General features: G+C 54.2%; 9 protein-coding genes across 9 annotated transcripts; 6 read left to right on the top strand and 3 right to left on the bottom strand.

The window, feature by feature from the left end:
* Window positions 1–13: 13 nt before the first annotated feature.
* On the bottom strand, window positions 14–2,798 carry CC84DRAFT_277616 (uncharacterized protein). Its single transcript, XM_018185732.1, has 4 exons — window positions 2,423–2,798; window positions 1,449–2,234; window positions 1,021–1,391; window positions 14–930 (listed from the first exon to the last, which is right to left on the bottom strand). The coding sequence occupies exons 1-4, from the start codon at window positions 2,600–2,602 to the stop codon at window positions 174–176; spliced, it is 2,094 nt and encodes a 697-aa protein (XP_018031522.1). The 5' UTR covers window positions 2,603–2,798; the 3' UTR covers window positions 14–173.
* Window positions 2,799–3,690: 892 nt separating this feature from the next.
* Window positions 3,691–5,009, top strand: CC84DRAFT_277278 (uncharacterized protein). Its single transcript, XM_018185730.1, has one exon. It carries the CDS (start codon window positions 4,052–4,054, stop codon window positions 4,868–4,870), a length of 819 nt encoding a protein of 272 aa, XP_018031521.1. The 5' UTR covers window positions 3,691–4,051; the 3' UTR covers window positions 4,871–5,009.
* Window positions 5,010–5,317: 308 nt separating this feature from the next.
* On the bottom strand, window positions 5,318–6,682 carry CC84DRAFT_277666 (uncharacterized protein). The gene is made up of 2 exons (XM_018185733.1): window positions 6,256–6,682; window positions 5,318–6,207 (listed from the first exon to the last, which is right to left on the bottom strand). Exons 1-2 carry the CDS (start codon window positions 6,491–6,493, stop codon window positions 5,633–5,635), a joined length of 813 nt encoding a protein of 270 aa, XP_018031520.1. The 5' UTR covers window positions 6,494–6,682; the 3' UTR covers window positions 5,318–5,632.
* A 441-nt stretch (window positions 6,683–7,123) lies between these two features.
* On the top strand, window positions 7,124–11,273 carry CC84DRAFT_1168293 (heavy metal translocatin). Its single transcript, XM_018179364.1, has one exon. The coding sequence runs from the start codon at window positions 7,596–7,598 to the stop codon at window positions 11,112–11,114; it is 3,519 nt and encodes a 1,172-aa protein (XP_018031519.1). The 5' UTR covers window positions 7,124–7,595; the 3' UTR covers window positions 11,115–11,273.
* A 520-nt stretch (window positions 11,274–11,793) lies between these two features.
* Window positions 11,794–12,028, top strand: CC84DRAFT_1221681 (uncharacterized protein; the record flags this gene model as incomplete). Its single annotated transcript, XM_018183296.1, has 2 exons — window positions 11,794–11,871; window positions 11,948–12,028. 2 exons carry the CDS (start codon window positions 11,794–11,796, stop codon window positions 12,026–12,028), a joined length of 159 nt encoding a protein of 52 aa, XP_018031518.1.
* Window positions 12,029–12,232, top strand: CC84DRAFT_1154685 (uncharacterized protein; the record flags this gene model as incomplete). The annotated part of the gene is made up of 1 exon (XM_018176904.1): window positions 12,029–12,232. A coding segment is annotated over one exon (204 nt), but the record flags the coding sequence as incomplete, so codon positions are not given.
* A 247-nt stretch (window positions 12,233–12,479) lies between these two features.
* CC84DRAFT_1168291 (ras-domain-containing protein) lies at window positions 12,480–14,078 on the bottom strand. Its single transcript, XM_018179363.1, has 3 exons — window positions 13,705–14,078; window positions 13,594–13,658; window positions 12,480–13,521 (listed from the first exon to the last, which is right to left on the bottom strand). The coding sequence occupies exons 2-3, from the start codon at window positions 13,644–13,646 to the stop codon at window positions 12,702–12,704; spliced, it is 873 nt and encodes a 290-aa protein (XP_018031516.1). The 5' UTR covers window positions 13,647–13,658; window positions 13,705–14,078; the 3' UTR covers window positions 12,480–12,701.
* Window positions 14,079–14,676: 598 nt separating this feature from the next.
* Window positions 14,677–16,919, top strand: CC84DRAFT_1128557 (uncharacterized protein). Its single transcript, XM_018175802.1, has 2 exons — window positions 14,677–15,462; window positions 15,517–16,919. Exons 1-2 carry the CDS (start codon window positions 15,176–15,178, stop codon window positions 16,763–16,765), a joined length of 1,536 nt encoding a protein of 511 aa, XP_018031515.1. The 5' UTR covers window positions 14,677–15,175; the 3' UTR covers window positions 16,766–16,919.
* A 262-nt stretch (window positions 16,920–17,181) lies between these two features.
* CC84DRAFT_1168288 (uncharacterized protein) lies at window positions 17,182–19,675 on the top strand. The gene is made up of 2 exons (XM_018179362.1): window positions 17,182–18,228; window positions 18,303–19,675. Exons 1-2 carry the CDS (start codon window positions 17,669–17,671, stop codon window positions 19,288–19,290), a joined length of 1,548 nt encoding a protein of 515 aa, XP_018031514.1. The 5' UTR covers window positions 17,182–17,668; the 3' UTR covers window positions 19,291–19,675.
* The last annotated feature ends 488 nt before the right edge of the window (window positions 19,676–20,163 follow it).

Raw genomic sequence — 20,163 nt, 5'->3', positions numbered from 1 at the left:
AACTAGAGGGAGTGCACCGGGACCTTTGCCCTAAGCGTGGAAACAGTGGCTGAGTGGTTGAGAAATTTTTCGGTTTGTTGTAAATACTATTTTATGCTGCAGCAATGCATGTGCATAGATCTCCTAGCGGGATTGAAAACAATGGGTATCATACCAAAACGCCTTCCCAAATGCTATGCCTCGGTTCCCAGCTCTTCCTCTTCGGTTTCTGGTCGCGCCGAGACGAGACCACCGTAGTCAGCCCATGTCAGGCCGTTGAGACCCAGGGCTGCTTCGTATGCTATTCGCCAATTCTTGAGTCTCTTGTGCTTGTGCTCGTTAGGCTCATTAGACGCTTCGCTGGCAGGCCGTTTGGCGGCGGCGAATGGTGTGTCTTGGAGAGTTGATGGTAGCTCAAGGTTGTCGGTGACCGTTGTATCTTGTTCGCCTTCGGCCTGATCTGCCGGCGAAGCGCTGCGATGCCGCTCCTGGCCTGTGGGTGGAGCTACCGTTTCTGAGACAAACGCCGTGTCTTCATGCAGAACCAGAACATCTGCTGGCGCCCGAAAGGCTCCAGAGTCTCCAGTACGTCCATCTGACCCCACGCCTTCGTCTTCGCCTTCTCCGTCCAGTTTGGAAATAGTGTGGTGATTTGCATGAGGGCTGGCAGTCCCTCCGCGACTGCTTTGCGTCTCACTCTGACTCTCACTCTGCACGCGTCTTTCGTAACTTTCCTGCTCCAATCTAGCTTCGTAAATCTTCATCATCTCGGTATCATGGCGGAAGGTATCGCCTGAGCAGAATGGCCCAAACAGGTACCGCATGCTAAGCTCAGGATCCCATTTGTTCTCATTCACAGTGCAGGGGAAGACGTCTTTGGGTTTGAACGCATCGACTAAGCTGCATAGTTCTGCGAAGGAGGAATGACGAGAGTAAGGAAAGCGGATTGTTCTAAACAGCGTACGTCAGAATTCACCTTCGGTATGATGACTACTGTAGTACGGGCAATGGAGGGCAAGAAATATGGCGTCAATTACATACTTGTTCAGAGGTGGCTCTGCGTCCTGGGACTTGTTCAAACGCGTTGAGAGAACTGAAGCCAGGTGCTCAAGCGAAAGTTCTGGCTTCTTGTCCGGGCTTTCCTTTTGCAAATCCATATCAAGATCAATCGTTCCATTGCGCTCTTTAAGTGCTTCCTGTAATACGTTCGACAACTTGGACAGGAGGGTTTCGTCCTTGATAGTCTTGGCGCACAGCTCAATGATCTTGTTAATGTCGGCTGCATTGCCGGTCTCGAGTTCTTCTTTTTGATCCAGATCGCCTTTGCCGCCTCCTGCGCCTAGCTCAGCTATTTCAACGTTGCTGCCTTTGACTCGCGTCACGATCGGTATAATATGAACCACACTAGCGTTCTAAAGTATGACGGTTAATGGCGCAAATCAGTCGAATAATGCGAACGTGGGGATTACCTTGTCATGATCAAGGACCGGGCAGCCCATTCCACGTTCGCAAGAATGAATGCGCACGCTGGGCTGAGACGTCAAGCAGCCTGGCTGCATACGATTGCCATTCCGGAATCCACACAACGCAGGCGCTTCTCGAATGTCCAACCCACTCTCTCGGAGGAATTTGTTGTCAAAGGTGACATGGAGGCCTACTTCTCGAAGAGACTTCTTGTCAAGACTTGACAACGAGCCATAGATGCCGGCCCTATAACTATCCAAGTGGATTCTCGATCGAAGAAATGCAGACAGAGCTATCCAAACGTTCTCATATCCAAAAGTCCATGAGTGGAAGTAAAAGATGGTGTCGTCTGGGTATTTCGAGATCTTGCCCAGTAGCTCTTTGATACCCTCTCCTTTCGATTGAAACTCGCGGTAGGGATGTGATTTAGTTGCAAATGTCGTATCCAAGTACATGCAGTCTAGTCGTCGAGGGCCAAGGGTATAGGGCAGCAGGATTGGGTTCTGCACTAGTGTATTGACCCACCAAATCTCCGCTCTTGTATCGCCAGTATATAAGATGGCCTTACCATCACCTTCGATGAGGAACATGACCGCACCAATGCAGTGATTGGCGTCGACGAGGGTCACCTGGATGTTGTTTCCTGGGGCAAGCTCGATGGTCGTAGGTGTATCGAGGGGCAGTGGCTTTGCCAATCTGCGCATGCTCCTGTCGTAAGTCACATTTCTGCTTTCGAGTTTGCCCTGCGCAAAGTTGATCCGGTAGTGATATTTTTCCAGTCGGAGCAATACCTAGAGTGTGTCAGCACGTGATCATGAGTGGTTGGGTCCCAAAGTAAATTATAGAAACCATGTATACGTCAATCGACCAAACCATAAACATGTTCCAACTTGAACAGATGAAGCAATGGCTTGTACTTTGCCAAGTCGGGACATGGCTCCAAAGTGAGCTTGGAAGGCGCAGCGATGCAATTCCTTACCTCGCGAGTCGCGGCCGAACAATACACGAATGGCGCCCGTAACGACTCCAACCCGATCAGATGATCACTATGCACATGGCTCAAGAAGCAAGCTAAAGGCGCCCTGTGTTCTGGTTGATGCTTGAAGTAGTCGATCCGGATCTGAGGGAACTCGGCGACGATGCCTTTGAAGGTTGACATGCTCGCCGGGACCGTGTGACCGGATCATGGCAACCCAAGAATCGAGGAAGCGGAACACAACTGGCAGAGCTACCGAATGCGGTAGTACGTGATCCGTCCAGGGAAGCCCAAAGTGCCAGGTTGACCGAGGCGGCGAGGGCAGCTTGCCGGGGTGTGCGCTTGGATGCGAGGCGAGCGAGTGGCGAGTGATGGGCAGGGGCGGGCGGGAGGCGGCTTCCCGATCTAGGCCGGAAGTAGGGCGCATCTCACTCACTTTCGGATGGGGCTGGGTCGCGATTGCCATGCTGGTTGAAACACCACAGCGCGACGCCGCAGCCCGAAGCTACGATCAGATGCGGCACTTCCCACGCACAACAACAGGAAAGCCTTGCTGGTGCAGGCCACCGTCGCCTTCAAGGGCCCGGCGAATGTCGAGAGCGTGCGCTTGGCCTGCAGCAGCGCCGTCGAGGTTCCGTCCACGTGCAGACGCGGGCAGCCACCAAGAGCCAACCAAGAGCCCGCGCCTCAGGCCGACTTGATAATCCAGTACGCAGGGCAGTCGGCGATTGGCGGCTCGCGCGTGCATTACTGCAAAACAACTCACGGTGGTGACAGCGCAGACAGAGGACGCAGCACCCACCTGGCGCGCGACGTGTGTGAATGGGCCGCGGGTGGAGGCATGGACAAGCAGGGACCTGTCGCGCCCCGGTCCATGTATGCTTGGGATGCACTGCAGTCGGAGGATCCATGGCTGCTCGACTCCGGCGTCCTGTCGACTAATTTGAGCGAGACGAGGCGGTGAGACCAGCGCGCTGCTGCTTAAGTTGACCGTTGTGCCCCTGTGCGTTGCGCTCCCCGTTCTGCTGCTTGCCCGTCCTCGCCCCGTGGCTCGACTTCGCCGCACATCACGTCCCCGGCACCCTTCCGGACGCTTGCAGATTCCCGCCTCCACATCTTGAGGGACCAGCAAAACGCCCCTTCTAGCCCTCCCGAGCTTCCTCCTTTCGAAACTGGCCGATCCACAAACTGCCAATCTCCCCGGACCTTAAGTAGCCACTCTGCCCGCGCCGCACTTTTTGCCAGTCTTCAAGTCTCGTGGAACCCTTGCTCAGGTCACCTGGCAGCCTTGCACGCAGCGGCTGACAATCGAGCTGAGCATCACCATTGGACCACGTCCAACCTCGGCGCCTTGCAAACGGTCAACTGCGCATTGTCACGCCCGAGAATAAGCAGGGGACGACTTTTGGTGCTTTTTTTCAAGAAAAGGGAGGCGCCACCGAGCAGCTTACTACTTCTTCTGCCTGTTTCCTCGAGTCACGGCCCGTACGAGTCACGATCAGAACACCGAACACGCTGTCAGCTTGCTGGCTGGACCGCGACATCACTCAGAGTGGAACGTAGCACCACGCAAATTCGACTGCACACCCCCAGGCGGATCCTGAGAGCGGCGCGCTCTCCCACGCCACAGCTATGCACCGAAAGAACCCAATCTCCGTCCTCGTGTACAACGCGCTCTTCCCTAATCCCTCGCCAAACGACCCGCCCTCCTTCTCAGCACATCTCTCCAAGAACCTTGTGGGTGAGGTCCGCATTGAAACCGCCACCTTCTACGGCTCTCTCGACACCATCGAAGCGCGATACCCGGGCCTCAACTACGCACATGCACCACACCGCAAGCGCCTCGGCCGCTTCCCGCACCACAAAAAGCTATTCGACGCCTTCGACAGACTGAACCTCACCGACAGCGAGATCCAGGGCTTCTGCAGATGGGAAGGCACACTCTGGGCGCGGGAACGGTACGAGCGCGACGAGGGCGTCAAGGTACGGGACACGACGGGCATGGAGATCGGGGAGTGGGTTGACCGGCGGCGAACCACCTCCTCACGAAGACGGAACGGCATCAACGTCAAAACCGACATCGAAGTCGAGATCGAAGAGGTGCCATCCTCCACCGAAATCACCGACTCCGTGCGGCCCGTCGACACAGAGATGCAGGACTCGAGCGAGGACGAAGATGACGGCGACAACGAGCAGGTGTTGGACGAGAGCGTGGGCTTCGCGCTCAACCAGCGGCTTTTGCAGGCCGCGGCGCTGCGGGAGCAGGGCCAGGACGCGCCCATGGACCCAGAGTGGGAGCAGTACCTCAAGGACGCGCAGGAGCGCGGCGAGCACAGCATCGAGCATCTCGGCATTTCGCCGACCATATCCGGCGACATCGCGGGCTTCGATGCCATGTCGGAGGGCCCATCGGCACCCTCGCAGCCCTACCCGCCTGTTGCCCCCGCATGAGCAGCCCGCCCCCGGTCCAGTGTAGTCCTCGATTCCGGTCGCCGTCTCGCAACGCAACAATACAATACCCACATTCCAAGCGTCGTCCCATTCAGCACCCACCTGTCCGTCGCGCAAACGACACCCCTCCATACCGGTCCACCCGCCACCTCGATTTTACATACTTGAAGCACTGCATGGCGTTCTCGAGGCGTTCTTGGGCCCGTGGGTTTTGGATACGCCCATGTAGGAGCAGCGGATCTACACGGCAGTGAGATCCGTGCGAGCGGCTATCATCGTCACATCATTGTTATCTTGTTGGTTGAGTGGGCGCACATGGCATAGATTTCGGCCTCGGCATATTTGGTAAGCATGGGCACGGCATAGTGATAATGAAGAGACAAACTTTTCAAGAGAATGAATGTGATGGCTTTGTTCCCGTGGTAAAAAGTCAGTCTGCTCTTGCTTGTGTGAATGTGCATCAGAATGCAACGCGATACAGGATCTCGGTAGATACAATGCTGCAGTGATTCTTTCCAGAAGATGGTGTATTCGACTGTACCACTATTTCTTCCTCAGGATGGTATCTGAGTGTAGCGCTTAGCCCTAGTGCTCCATGTGTGCATAACGCCTGCAAATGCATTGCTTGGAGTAATCATAATCCGATCGATTCGGCGCAACGAACGCTTCGTGTATGCCGCTCGAGAGCACCTGTGCCAGCTGGGACCATCTTCCATGCCAGTCGTGTCGTAGCTCATAAACGTGATGCTCCGCCTGCACCTCTCAACCCAGCCTCTTCCCCAGTCCAGAGAACCCACCCGCAAAGCCCCTCTTGGTGCCCCTCGTCTGGCGTCCACTCCCGCCTTGGTCATCGATGTCCATCGCATCCTCGTACCCCTCATCTCGCGCCTTGCCACCGCCCTTTCCCTTGTCCTCGCTCAGCGACAGCATGACCTCCAACGCGCGCTCCTTCTTCCGCCTCAGCATCTCGCGCTCCACCGCAGCTTTCCTGACTTCCGCGACACGCAGCTCCAAGTCCTGAAGCGCAGAGTCGCAGCGGTTCGACCAGCTGGCGAGGGTGGCCTGCAGCGCGGGGAGCGAGCCCGGCGCGAGATCTCGGAGGGGCGCGACGCTGGTGACCGAGACGACGGAGTGTGCGGGATCGAGGGTCGCGGTGAGGAGGCCTGCGTATATGGCGGTTGTGAGGAGTTGTTCGAGGGCGCGCGGGGTGGGGAGGTCCAATGCGGACATGAGCGCGGGGTATGTGAGGGTGGCGTGTGAGCGGGCTAGTGGGAGCAGCGACAGCATGAGGAGCTTCTCGTGCTGCTTTTCTGAGAGCTTGGGGAGGTCGGTGCGTCCTGACTGTCATTAGCACGGATGTTATAGCCCCTCAATGAGATACATACCTTTGTAGTCTGTCCATGTTCCCCACGCAAAGATCTCCAGCAGTGTGAGATATGTCGCGTACTCTTGGGACTCCCGGAGCTTCTGGATGTTGGGCGTGTGTATAAGCTCGGCAAAAACGAATGTGTTTGGCGCAGAGGTAGCTTGCGTGACAAGGTCGCTAGCTGCTCGAGGGGAACTTGCTGACTTGCTGAGGGCGAGGAAAGGCTCAAGCGCGTTGAGCGCTTTAGTCTGTTCCATTGCGACTGATGTGCAATTAGTGTCTTATTGTAATTAGGCGAGATGTGTAGAAAACGCTGGGGGGAACTGCAAATGAAGCTGTGGCGGGGTGTGAATGTACTCTGGTAGTCAACAGGCAGCTGTATGCCAAGAAGGCCCTATCGATAAGGACGGCTAGGCAATGAACCATTCACGGAAAGTGCTCGTGCGTCACGTGGACGCGGACCTGGATAGCCAGGTCCGCGCACGCTATCACCGAGTTTCATTGATTCGCACGCACATTGCTAGTCAGGGACAGCATCTTCACTCGTCGTGTTCTGGACATCTGTCTTTATCGGCTTTGGTGCATGGGCGTCGTCACACGCAGATGAGCTCGTGTGGTGGCTTCGTATTCGCTCGTCACCGTACCTGTATGCAGGTTTCAATAGAGAATAGGATTCTACTCAGTACAAAGAACTCGGCCTCGCGAGAACCTGCTGTGCGCCTAGAAAGTGCGAAGAGTAAACGCCAGGAACGCGCAGGTGCGGAGCTAGCTCGTTGCATGTCCACAAGTGTCAGGCTCAAACGGTTCCTAGTTTCAGTGGAGTGCCAAGTGTGAAACATCGTCCTCCCGCGAAAGCGAAACGGCAGAAGAACAACATTAATCCCGCCCTCGACATTCGTTTTCTTCCTCTCTATCGCTCTGTGAGCGCTGGTCGGTCGTCAGCAACAAAGTGAGCATTTCCAAGCAGCCATCAGCTGGTGGCTTGAGTCGAGCCCGGATCCTTCAGCCAACAGCCTATAGTCCTCTAGCGCCCAACCCTCCCTCGACGGCCCCATTCGTGGCTGCAGATCGGTTGCCGGATCCCACTGCAGCGGTATCATCAAGACATCTGGCATTGTTATAAGGAAGCTGGTCTTCTACATCTGCCGACCCGACCGAGCGCCGGACTGTATTTATTGATTCCTCGGCGCCATTTTGCTGCATGCGGTAGCACGCCTTCGCATCGCCCGGCACCCCCTTCGACGACCGCCTCACGAGGTCAGCCGCCTTCCCCCGCCGCTTACCAACGCGGGATTCCCTCGGGATAGGCCTTCGAATCCGTTCCTCTTTCGCGATAATATTTGATTCTCTCTGTACATAATGGCGCCCCCGACAGCGCCCGCGAGCGCCGCAACGGTGCACATGGCGACTACAACCCTCAAGGTCGGCGGCATGACCTGTGGCGCATGCACATCCTCGGTGGAATCGGGCTTCCAGGGTATGAAGGGAGTGGGCAGCGTGTCTGTCAGTCTAGTTATGGAGCGCGCCGTGGTGCAGCACGACCCGGAGGTCATATCGGCAGACCAGGTTGCGGAAATAATAGAAGACCGAGGATTTGACGCCGAAGTCATCTCGTCAGACGTCCCGCTGGCTGCGCCGGAGGACTTTCTGAGCGACTCAGAAGACGAGGACGAAGGAGCCGAAACTTCAATTGCGACTACAACGCTCTCAGTGGAAGGCATGACATGCGGCGCGTGCACGTCAGCCGTGGAGGGTGCCTTCAAAGACGTTGCGGGCATCAGGAGTTTCAGCATATCACTACTCTCCGAGCGCGCCGTAATTGAACACGACACGAGTTTAATATCGCCGGCAACGCTAGCTGAGACGATCGAAGATGCAGGTTTCGATGCGAAGGTGTTGGACACAGTGGCTCAGGTATCGGAACGGCCACGGAGTAAAAAGGACAAGAAGAACAAGACCTTGACGACGACAGTTGATGTCGAAGGCATGACTTGCGGCGCCTGCACTTCGGCCATCGAGAGTGGCTTCAAGGACGTGGAGGGTGTCTACCAGTTCAACATTAGCTTGCTCGCGAACCGTGCAGTGTTGGTCCACGATCCGGCGAAGCTTACAGCGGAGCAAATAGTGGAGATCATTGAGGACCGAGGATTCGACGCCAGGGTGCTATCATCCGTCGACGGAAGCGTGCAACGAGGTTCACCAAGTGACGGGCCCATCCAGCTGAAGATATACGGGCTGCCAAACCAGAATGCAGCGGAGGAGCTCGAAGCACTGCTCCGAGAACGGCCCGGTGTCAAATCTGCGACAATCAACTACGGCACGTCGCGAGCGGTCATTCAGCGAGACCCACAAATCATCGGCCTGCGAGCGACGGTCGAGGCCATCGAAGCTGCAGGATACAACGCCATCGTTTCCGACTCTGACGACAACAACGCTCAACTGGAATCACTCGCCAAGACCAAGGAGATAATGGAGTGGAAACGAGCAGTGAAGATCTCTGCTTGCTTCGCAGTGCCCGTCTTCCTGACGAGCATGCTATTTCCAATGTTCCTCCCTTTCCTCGACTACGGAAGCTTCCGTATCATGCCTGGTCTCTACCTCGGTGACGTCGTCTGCCTAGGTCTTACCATTCCTGTTCAATTTGGTATCGGCAAGCGGTTTTATGTCTCGGCATACAAGTCCCTCAGCCATGGCTCGCCTACGATGGATGTCTTGGTTGTTCTGGGAACTTCAGCTGCATTCTTCTTCAGCTGCGCCTCGATGCTTGTGTCTCTGCTCATCCCGCCTCATTCAAAGCCAACGACCTTGTTCGATACCAGCACCATGTTGATCACATTCATCTCCATTGGCCGTTATCTCGAGAACAGCGCGAAGGGCCGGACTTCAAAGGCATTGTCCAAGCTCATGTCTTTGGCTCCGTCAATGGCTACGATCTATGCTGACCCTATTGCAGCTGCTAAGGCTGCTGAGGGTTGGGATGTTGTAGAAGAAAAGCACTCACGCCAATCTATGGACGGCAACGCTATTGAGGAGAAGGTCATTGCCACCGAACTTATCGAAGTTGGCGACGTGGTTATCCTCCGGCCAGGCGACAAGATTCCGGCCGACGGCACTGTCACTCATGGAGAGTCATACGTGGACGAAAGCATGGTCACTGGTGAAGCCATACCGATTCTCAAGAAAAAGGGCACTCTACTCATTGCAGGTACCGTCAACGGCGCCGGACGGGTCGACTTCATCGTCACGCGTGCGGGACGTGACACACAACTCAGTCAGATCGTGCGTCTTGTGCAAGAAGCTCAGACAAGTCGCGCTCCTATCCAACGTTTGGCCGATACTGTGGCCGGATACTTCGTACCCGTTATTATCACCCTTGGCCTGGCCACTTTCGTTGCCTGGATGGTGCTCAGTCACGTTCTCCCCTACCCACCAAAGGTCTTCCTCGACCATGCAAGCGGTGGCAAGCTCATGGTCTGTTTCAAACTTTGCATTGCCGTCATCGTGTTCGCTTGTCCTTGTGCTCTCGGCTTGGCAACACCTACCGCTGTCATGGTCGGCACTGGTGTGGGCGCCGAGCAGGGCATTCTCGTCAAGGGTGGTGCTGCTCTGGAGACCGCCACCAAGGTCAACCATGTTATTTTCGACAAGACTGGTACCCTTACGGTAGGAAAGATGAGTGTCTCCAAGGCCGACATCAAGGGCGAATGGGGTACCGATGCAAAGAAGAATCTGTGGTGGACGCTTATCGGTCTCGCTGAGATGGGCTCCGAGCATCCTATCGCAAAGGCTATCGTCGGGTCTGCGAAGGAGAACTTGCGCCTCGGTCCTGACGGCCACCTCGATGGTTCTGTAGGTGATTTCGAAGCCATTGTTGGTAAAGGTATCACTGCCAATGTCGAAGCTGCATTGTCACGCGATCGCACCCGTTACCGTGTCTATATCGGGAACGCTGAATATCTCCTGTCTGTGGGTGTCAATGTCCCTGACTTCGTCGACGAACCTCTCACTCCCGCTGCTACACGATCCGCGAACCCCAGGGCGGGCACTCAAACGCGCTCTGCAGGTATTACGACGATTCATACGGCTATCGACAAGGACTACACTGGCACTCTGTCCCTCTCTGACACGATCAAGCCTTCCGCTCGCGCTGCTGTTCTGGCTCTTCGTCGCCTGGGTATGACCGCCTCCATCGTCACTGGTGACACTTCATCGTCCGCACTCGTCGTCGCAGCCCAAGTCGGCATCGACCCTGAAGATGTCCATGCCTCCGCCAAGCCCGCCGACAAGAAAGCCATCATCGCAGATCTCCAGTCCCGCGGCAAGGTAGTCGCCATGGTCGGCGACGGCATTAACGACTCGCCGGCCCTCGCATCAGCAGACATCGGCATCGCCCTCTCAACTGGCACGGACGTCGCCATGGAAGCCGCCTCAATCGTCCTCATGAGCACCACCGACCTCCTCGCCATCCCTGCATCCCTCTGCCTCAGCAAAGCCATCTTCAACCGCATCAAGTTGAACCTCGCTTGGGCGTGCATGTACAACGTTGTCGGTCTGCCCTTCGCCATGGGCTTCTTCCTGCCCTGGGGCCTCAGCCTGCACCCGATGGCCGCAGGCGCAGCAATGGCTTGCTCCTCCGTGTCCGTGGTTGTCAGCTCGCTGCAATTGAGATTTTGGAAGCGGCCTTCGTGGATGAAGTTGTCCAAGCTGGACCCTGCTGCTGAGATTCCAGAGAACGAGAAGGAGGCGGAGAGGCTAGGGTTCGCGAAGATGGGTCTCTTCAGCACGGCCGTGGAGTGGGTCAAGGAGACTATCGCGGCAAGGAAGAGGGGGAGGGAAGAGGCTGGGTATGTGCCATTGCAGAACATGGCCGAGCCTTGAGGAGGGGAGGTTGTACAAAGATGTGTTTTCCCATTGTGATGTTCATGTTGGATACCACAGGCACTTCGTTGCTGTTCCTATATTTCCTTGCTTGTTACCTTAGCACGCATCGCACTGTATATATCCGTGCTTTCCCTTGAATATATTCTTCTACTACAGTGATAGTGCACCGCTTTGAACATGCGAGGGACTTGTGAATAGCTGCACCCTCTGGGTGACGTGTATGAAGACAAATGTGCAGCCGTTGATGCAGTCAGACCTGACCGGCGTGTATCGTCCAAGGTTCATTGGCCTATCGCCAAATTATCCTTTCATTGCACTAATACGCCAATGCGTTTCTAGAGGCTTTATATCAACAGCTAAGAAGTCGCGTCCAATCGCGTACTCGTGAACCTTCATCCCCCACATAACCAAACTAGACGCTGTCGAGCGACTCCAGGACCTCACTTCAGGCATCAAAATGCATAAGTGCGAAGCAAGTCCGGCACATGCAGGGACGGGGCGCGAACCACAACTACACCTCGCGCTTACTTACAAAAATCTCCTTCTTATCCTCCCTTCGATCTTCAATTCCTAGGCAGGATCCGAAACCACGGCTGAATCTACCACGCAAGAACCCCAACCGGTCAAATTCACACTTATCCACTACCGCAAAGCCGGCGTCACCCACGACGCCTTCATGACCTGGATTACCACCGTGAACGTCCCCAAAGCGCTTCCCGTGTTCGAGAAACACGGTGTTGTGGACTACGTTCTTGTAAGTTCCCTCTCGATTATCTCAGGGTTCAGGGAACCCCCTCATGGCTGGCTCATCTTGTTAACTCCCAACCCAGTTCGACACCCCAGCCACCTTCATTGATCCCTTTCCAGAGAACATGGCAGTCTTGAAACCGAACTGGGAAATCGCGGGCTAGGACTGTGTTATAGAGTACACGCTACCAAGTGTGGATCTTATTGACGTGATTTTGGGTGATCCTGATTGGGCTGAGACGCGGGCAGATCAGCGAGATTGGGTGGATGTGGATAAGGCGTTGTTGACTTTTGGGTTTTGTACGAAGTATGTTGATCAAGGGAAGGTGGTTGAGCGGGCACAGTCGAGGAGGTGGTCGACGACTTAAGACGGACAGGTTTAGAGGATCCGTTGGCATGTATTCCCGTTGGAGCTTTATGCACACAATAGCGCGTAGAGGAGATTTAAGGCTCGTTGGTAAATATAGAGGTAGATTGAAGGCGCTGTATTTTATGGCCTTTCTATATCTAGCGCGGATCTGGGCATCTCACGGAAGGTGCCTTTCTCCTGGAAGGCGCCTCTCAATGCACGGGGGCAAGCACTATTGAGAAATTGAAGTACGGACTGAGGACAAACGAGATTAGGAATTAGATTATGTATCGATCGATCCGCTGTACACCTCGATAGCATATAAGAAACCACAAGAAACGGAAAATGGGTATGTCGCTCAAAAGCGAATGAAAGCCACTCGAGATGCAACGCTCGCAATCCAACTGCAATGCTTCCAGATTTCGAAAAGACCACTCCAGCCAGCTTCAACTTCGTACGACTCTTCAATACGGCTTCTTTGCGATGCCTCAACAACAGCCCTTCCTTCTCCCAGTACTTCCACTTAACCTGAAGACCTCTTCCCATTCTCTTAATTGACCGTTGCCTCCACCGCCGCGTCTTCCACCTCTGCTCCTGATGCTCTCATTCCCGTCGTCAATGCCCCAGCCGCCGATGTCGCCATATTGAATGCCGCTCTGTGGATCATCCGGATCGATCTCGCCCAGTTCAATTTTGGTGAGGATCATTCTTGCCAGCCGTTCAAATAGCTCGTCCACGTTCTCTCCGGAGAAAGCAGATACTTCTACGGCAACCGGGATGCCGTTCTGCCCCGCCCAGCGGCTCGCCGTGTCGAAAGGCACTTCGCGGCCCTCGGGCGCAACCGTAGCCTTGGAGTGACTTAGCGCGGGGATCGTCGAGCGCGAGGAAACCGATGCGGCTGCGGAATCAAGGCCATCGCTGTAACTGCTCGCAGACGAGCTCCCTCCTATACGCCCTCCTCCTTCCTCGGCAACGTCCATCTTGTTTCCCGCGAGTATCATGGTACAGTCTGGGCTCGCGAGTGCGCGTACATCCTCCATGTACGTCCTCAGCCCCTCGAAAGACCGCCAGCTCGAAACATCGTAGACAAGTATCGCGCCCGCTGCGCCGCGGTAGTAAGATCGAGAGACGGAGCGGAAGCGCTCTGTCCCGGCGGTATCCCAGAGCTGCAGCTTTATGCGCTTGCGCGTGCCACGGGAAGGGTCGCGGGGGTGGATGTGCACGATTTTCGAGGCGAATTCAACGCCAATGGTCTGCGAGGAGAGGATTTTCCAGGACGAGTTGACGAAGCGGTGAAGCATGCATGACCTTCGTACTCAATCAGCACCATCGTTGGGCAGACCGGTACTTGCAAGGAGAGGGGAAAGAGGGGAGACATACTTGCCAGCACCGCTCGGTCCCAGCAGTATAATCTTTGCAAGGTAGTCGTACATGCTACCCAGTTCCTGGCTCCTTTTAGCACATTCCTATCCTCACGTGTTCAACCCATACCTACTCTCGCCGTCTCCTCACCGCTCCGACTCGATGCATTACTTTCTTTCCGGGGCCGGCCCATGATGTTGCAACGCGAGGATGTTGCGCGGTACTGTGCAGGAGTATAACAAAGCAAATATACGAAGATGTGTATCCGCGCTAAGAGATAGGTTACGCAGGCGCGCGGTCGGTGCGCCGCAGGGCGACTATTGCTGCGGTGCTGTGTTGTTCAAGGCTTGGCTGGTGTCTTATCGATGGCACCTAGCGAACCGCGGCTCAGGGTTCCGGAATGGTGGGGGTTTGACGGGTCTTTCACGTGGAACCACGACGTCGGTATGGCAGTTTAGCCTAGAATGTCATGAATCGTTCCTGTGATATTCTGAATCGATGTGTTCAGGATTTTGAGGGGCTTGGTCCGTGCAGCAGAGCCTAAGATGTTCTTAATCACACCGCGACGAAGCTTATCAGAGTCAATAGTTGCAGGGCTTTGCAGTCGGTTATGGGATTCACTCTCCTCTAATCATATCTACGTCGTCGGTCATGTTCAGCATCTTCCTTTACACGTCTCGACAGATCAGATGGGAGAGCGCTGTCAGCAGGTGCACATGCCGGATAATCCATGCGCAGTAGACGTAAAGCATACTATACAAGTCTCAACTTAGCATAACTCGGGCTGCTTCACTTACACAACAGAGCCTATCACAGAGTCCCAAGTCACAGTATCTGTCGTAACCTTCAAGAGTTTAGCTAAGCCAACTGCTGCGACACGCTGAACGCCACCGAAGGACTCGAACTTAAAACGAAAAAAAAACAAGTCTATATTGATAATTATTCGCATATCAAAACACGATATACTGCACTGTATGGTACCATGGTGCATTTCCATGGCCCATTCAAGGGCAATTCTAGAATCGGCTAGCGTGGTTTCAAGCCTCGGCCCGACGTCATCGTAAACCAGGGTACAACGGCAACGCCGATCGCACACGACATATTTTCGGCCTTTCTATGCATTCTGACAACGCCAACGAGGCGTGCCTCCCTCTGTCACAGGAAGAATTATAAACTCTGGTTTGCAATCCATAGGTCATTATCTCGGCACTCGAAGTGCATGGAAGCCGGCGGAACAACTTGTCAAACACTCTGCGACACTGCTACGACGATAGTCGACATACCATCGTTACTGCCAAGTTTTGCAGTCAGACATGGTCGCGTGCCGTCGGACCCAATCTCTCAGTTCCTGCGTTAGTGGCGCCCACGCCTGTGGCGCTGCTTATTTTCGATTTCGTCACCCGCGTGCTCGCGTGTCTCTTATTGCCTGTCTCCCGCTGTCGTGTGTGCACATACTGTCTGTCTCTAGGGTCACAATATACTCTTACTTTCAATCACTGTCTTCGACACCGATTGTGCAGGCTAAACCGTCACACTGTCGCTCTTACAACTCTCTAGATCCCTTATCTCGCGCCTGCCTCGCAAGGCACCGATACCGAATATGACCTTTCTCGACAAGATCAACCCCACACCATCCTTTCCTTCTTTCACAGGGCCGTACAAAGTTGGCTCGGTCGATGTAGAGATTCCAGCAAGCCAACTGGAAAGCCCAGGACGATCGAGCAGCCCATCTACGAACTTGTCTACAGTCTCTTTTCGTGTGTTCTACCCAGCGCGACCAGAAAGCGAACAGAAAGGCGTCAGATGGATACCGAGCCCGCAGAAGGAGGTTGTGAGCTCTTACGCCAAGTTCCTGGGCGCGGGCAACGCAATGGCAGGCTTGTTTGCGTGAGTAGAGACAACCCAAACCATCGTTTGGAGCCTTGGGCTAACTCGCTGCAGAACGCTCCCGCAATTATTGTACTTCATAACGATTCCCGTTCATCACAACGCTAATGTCCTCGAGCCGCCGACCGAATCGAAACGATGGCCTGTCATGATGTTTTCACACGGACTTGGAGGGTCACGAAACGCATATTCGCATATCTGCGGCTCGCTGGCGAGCCACGGCGTTGTAGTCATTGCACCGGAGCACAGGGACGGAAGTTGTCCTGTTTCGTTTGTGAACACTCCTGAAGAGAAGGAGAAGATAAAGAAGGTAGAATATAAGAAGGTACCGCACCAAGCATCTACAGAGGTGTATGAGTCGCGAGACGAGCAGCTGCGCATACGTCTCTGGGAAATGGGCCTGATCCACGACGCCCTTCTTAAAATTGACAACCGGACACCGCTTAAGAACGTTGCGGAAGATCAAAAGAAGACGGGTGGGAAGGATATGCTCACCATGTTCTCCCACCTGCTGGACATCCATGAACCGGGAAAAATCGCTTTCGCAGGGCACTCTTTCGGCGGAGCGACCATTGTTCAATACATCAAGTCTGTCTATTATCATAGCGCGACAAACGTCAAGTCTTACCGCCCGCTCTTTACTCCCGTGGAAGATTCAAGCATTGTCCGGCAAATCACCCCGCAGACAACCGTCATGCTCCTCGACCTCTGGACGCTCCCAATCCAGAGTCCGGCGACATCCTGGCTGCGCAACAAGCCCATGCCATGCTACGACTCACCTGCCGGTGGCTCAAACCTGCTCTCCATTCTATCCGAGGCGTTTTACAAATGGTCGTCCAACTTGAACGACACGAAGCGCATTGTTTCCAAGCCTACCGGTTCCTCAGCAAAGTACCCCAACCAGCCAGGCCCACACATCTTCTACCCTATTGCCTCGGCGCATCTGTCGCAATCCGATTTTGGTGTCCTGTTCCCCTGGGTTACAACAAAAGTCTTCGGTGCGAAGGAACCCGACCGCGTGCTTCGCCTCAACGCACGCGCGATGCTGCAAGTTATGCGCAATGCTGACATACAGGTTGCTGCGACTAGGAAAGAGGACCTGGAGCTGGAGGGACTGGACAAGGGCGTCCCGCAAGACGAGAAGATCCTGAGCCATGCTGAGGATTCCGTGAGAGGTTGGATCAGTCTAGGCACGGAGCTGTATGGAGATAAGAGCGATGTCGAAAAGGGCCCCGGAGAAGCCATGGTCGAGGGAGAGGCTCTGGGACAGGTAGTCAGTAACGAGCAGAGATCGATGGTGTAAGAGGCCATTTCGAGCGTACGTTGGGGCATTTCGCTGTCTGTGTATATATCTGGCATGGCGATTCTTTACGGGTTTGCATAGTTCGGCGTTTGACATGGATTGATACCAGTAGACAGAGATGAGCAACGACTCGATACACAATTTACGAATTTGGACCATAGACTTAGATTCACGACCGATGCTTGAAGTCAGTTATGGCCAGATGTAAGAACTGGTAGCAGAGGCCAAGGGATCTGTCACAAATTCAGGAGAATAATCCCAACTCGTCTTCCCACCGCTTTCGTTCCATAGTTTCACAATGTTCATAACAAAAGCGATGCCTCGCTCAAGGAAAGCGCACTAGTGGTCCGTGCGTTGGTGTTCCTCCTACAACCAGCGACAGCGACAGCTCGCTTTCTCAACCTGTACAAACTCCCGCCAGCCAAATCCTCACTTTCTGTCTCTACGTATCTAGTCTGGTATGCTAATTACACTACCTTGTTATCGCTTCATCGATTGCCTCTACACAGGGCTCCTAGCGTACTTCAAGCTCGGCCAATACCAACAGCTCGCTCACAATTGGCAGCTTGTAATCTGCCAGTCGACTCACACCACTACCACCCAAACTTGTCGCATCGAAGCATACTGCATGCTCCAAAACTGTCCTTCGTTGATTTTCTGCGACTTGAGGCGTGTTGCCACTCTGTCTTTGCCCTCGAACAAGTGGGAAAGGCGCCGCTGTGACAACTTTCAAGATTGCAAACGAACTTCCACCGACCCCGCCACAACATAGTCCTCGCAACACAAGAAGCCGTGGTGGCTTCACCCCTGAAGTCTGTTCACTGTCTGTCCACTGTCACTTTCTCCTCTTTCTTTTCACAGCGATCGGTTTCACTGATCCATCCGGAGGTAACACATACCACCATGGCCGACAGAAGCAAACCCGCATCCAGGCTGCCAGCGTGGCTAGTCGATCAGCAATCTCTGGCCGCGAAAGCGTCAGATGAGTTTTGGAAGATTGGCCAGGCGAAGAATCGTGGTGACGACCCGATGACAACCATCTACAACATCTCGGATGAAGCGCTTGAGAAGCTTGGCATATTTAAGAAAGTAGAAAAGCTCCAGGTCGAGGTTACAGAGAGTCAAGGTCGCCCTAGTGCGATCGGAGAGCAACGACAGTTTGTGAGCGTTGAACCAGATAAGATCCGTAAAAATGAATTTCGCGACTCGAGGCCACTTGCAAAGGTCCAGAAGAGAAAAGCCTCAAAGTCTCCCGCACGCGACTCTATCGAGCCCCGGAAAGCATCGAGAACATTGAATACCGGTTTCGTGCCGGCCGAGATGCCCATTGCCGAATCATCCAAGGTTGGTGCGGCTCGAAAACCTTCTACATCTCTCGATAGGCCTGCTGCAGAGGATCGCAGTGCGAAAGTGCCAAAAAGCGAAGCCGAGACTAAGTATGAGCCTAAGGACCTCCCTGAATGGTGCGTATCTCTCTCCTTACCCCTCTTAAATTACCCGCAAACGACAGAGCTGGACTGAATCAAATGACGTTCAGGCTGAAGACGATCAACAATGTCACCATGGCCCGAGAGCTAAAGCGGCCAGACAAGGAACGAACTCAAGCTCTTCGTTCACTCGACGCTTTCAAAGATTGCATCAGGCGCTGTGAAGACGCCGCGGCCGCTAAGAAGCCTGAAGCGCAGCTTGAAAAGCTGTTTGAGGAGCTCCGCGATCACGTACACAAGGCTGAGATCGTGCTCAAAGGAGTCGACAAGCTTGTGGTGCGCAAAACAAACATGCTCACGATTCAGAATGGCCTTCCACGGATCTTCATGGGGACAATCGATCTCGATTACCCATGGGATCTGAGAGCGGATGCATGGCAGCTATACCTCCGCTGGCATCGACAAGACTTCAAGACTGATCTTCTGCGAGGCATTGTCACCCGAAAAGAAAAAGACCGTGCCAGCGACCGTATCGATCCTGAGTGGGCCAAGGATCCCTTGAAGAAAATTCCCGCCAACTATCATGGACAAGGCCACCTTGTACTGGGCCAGTGGTGGCCAACGCAACTGTGTGCTGTTCGGGATGGAGCCCACGGTACACCTCAAGGCGGCATTTGGGGGGCGAAGGGAAAAGGAGCATACTCTATCGTATTGTCAGGCGGTGGTCCAGGTTATAAAGATAGGGATGAAGGCGACACTATCTGGTACTCTGGAACCGACAAGAAAGAAGCGGACTCTTCGGATCCCACGGAAAACACCCAGCGGCTGATTGAATCCTGTGACGAGTTTCCTGACCGACCTGTCCGCGTACTGCGTTCCTCGCAGCTTTCCGCCACGAATCGCTATCGCCCGAAATATGGTCTACGGTACGATGGCCTGTATAGACTGGTAGAGTACGAGCTTCTGGATAAGTCGAAGCAAGAGCATCTATTCAAATTGGTTCGGTGCGAGAACCAGAATCCTATCCGGTGCGAAAACAATGCTGCCCGGCGACCAACCAAGTATGAGGAGGAAGAATTTCTAAAGCTAAAGCGCTAGCGGCATATTGCGTCAACATTGCAACTTGTGTATGTGGGCGGACTGCAGCTTGAAGCCGCCCTGGATTTTGAAGCTAGGACAGCATGGATTAGGTTGTCATGCGACCACACTGTGCGAATGTTATATGGTTGGGTCGTTCCCTTCAGTAAGGCGCTCGAGTGTATTTCTGGAGTGAAGGCGTTTGGGGGCGATGCACAAATCTTTAGCGATTAAGGACTGACATTATGCTCTCGTCTGGTAGTTTTTGGACGTCATACTCGACCGCGGGCGAGAGGACTCTGGTTTCGTTGGGACATCAGCCAGTTTCTTTTGGATTACGCCACACCACGAGATCTGGTATCCCGATGAGCATAGAGGGCTCGTGCCAGACAGTATCACATCCCTGTGGGGCCGTTTCACTCTTATTGAGGGTGTTCAAGAAATATCGGCTCTCCTCCAGGCTTCAATGTTACTGGCGAATGCTGTGATCATTGCTGATAGAAAGCAGTCGCTTGGTGTTCAGCAGCTGCGTATGAGCGGTTTCTGTACTCCGTCCTACCCAACATCGCACGCTCACAGCGGACTACGCTGAGTACTGGTACCAAAGCATGAACATCCCAAAGCATGAACATCCCAAAGTATGAACATCCCAAAGCATGAACATCCCACAGCAGAAATAACATAAACATATACTGATATTGGGCGTACAATACGTCTTCTCGCATCTCGGTAATCCGCTATGAAGTCTATCCTGTCACCAATATATTGACATCTCAAAGAGGACGCCCTCTTCTACACAAGCCCACCACTCTCATCAATTGCAGGACCGGTTCTCCCATTCCTTACTAGCTTCCAATCGAACTTCCACGCTGCCTTCTAGTCCATGTCGTACGC

This window comes from Paraphaeosphaeria sporulosa (assembly GCF_001642045.1).
Source record: "Paraphaeosphaeria sporulosa strain AP3s5-JAC2a unplaced genomic scaffold CC84scaffold_11, whole genome shotgun sequence".
NCBI lineage: Eukaryota > Fungi > Ascomycota > Dothideomycetes > Pleosporales > Didymosphaeriaceae > Paraphaeosphaeria > Paraphaeosphaeria sporulosa.
The sequence above is the reverse complement of the archived record's forward strand: the minus strand, read 5'-3'. Positions and strand labels throughout refer to the sequence as shown.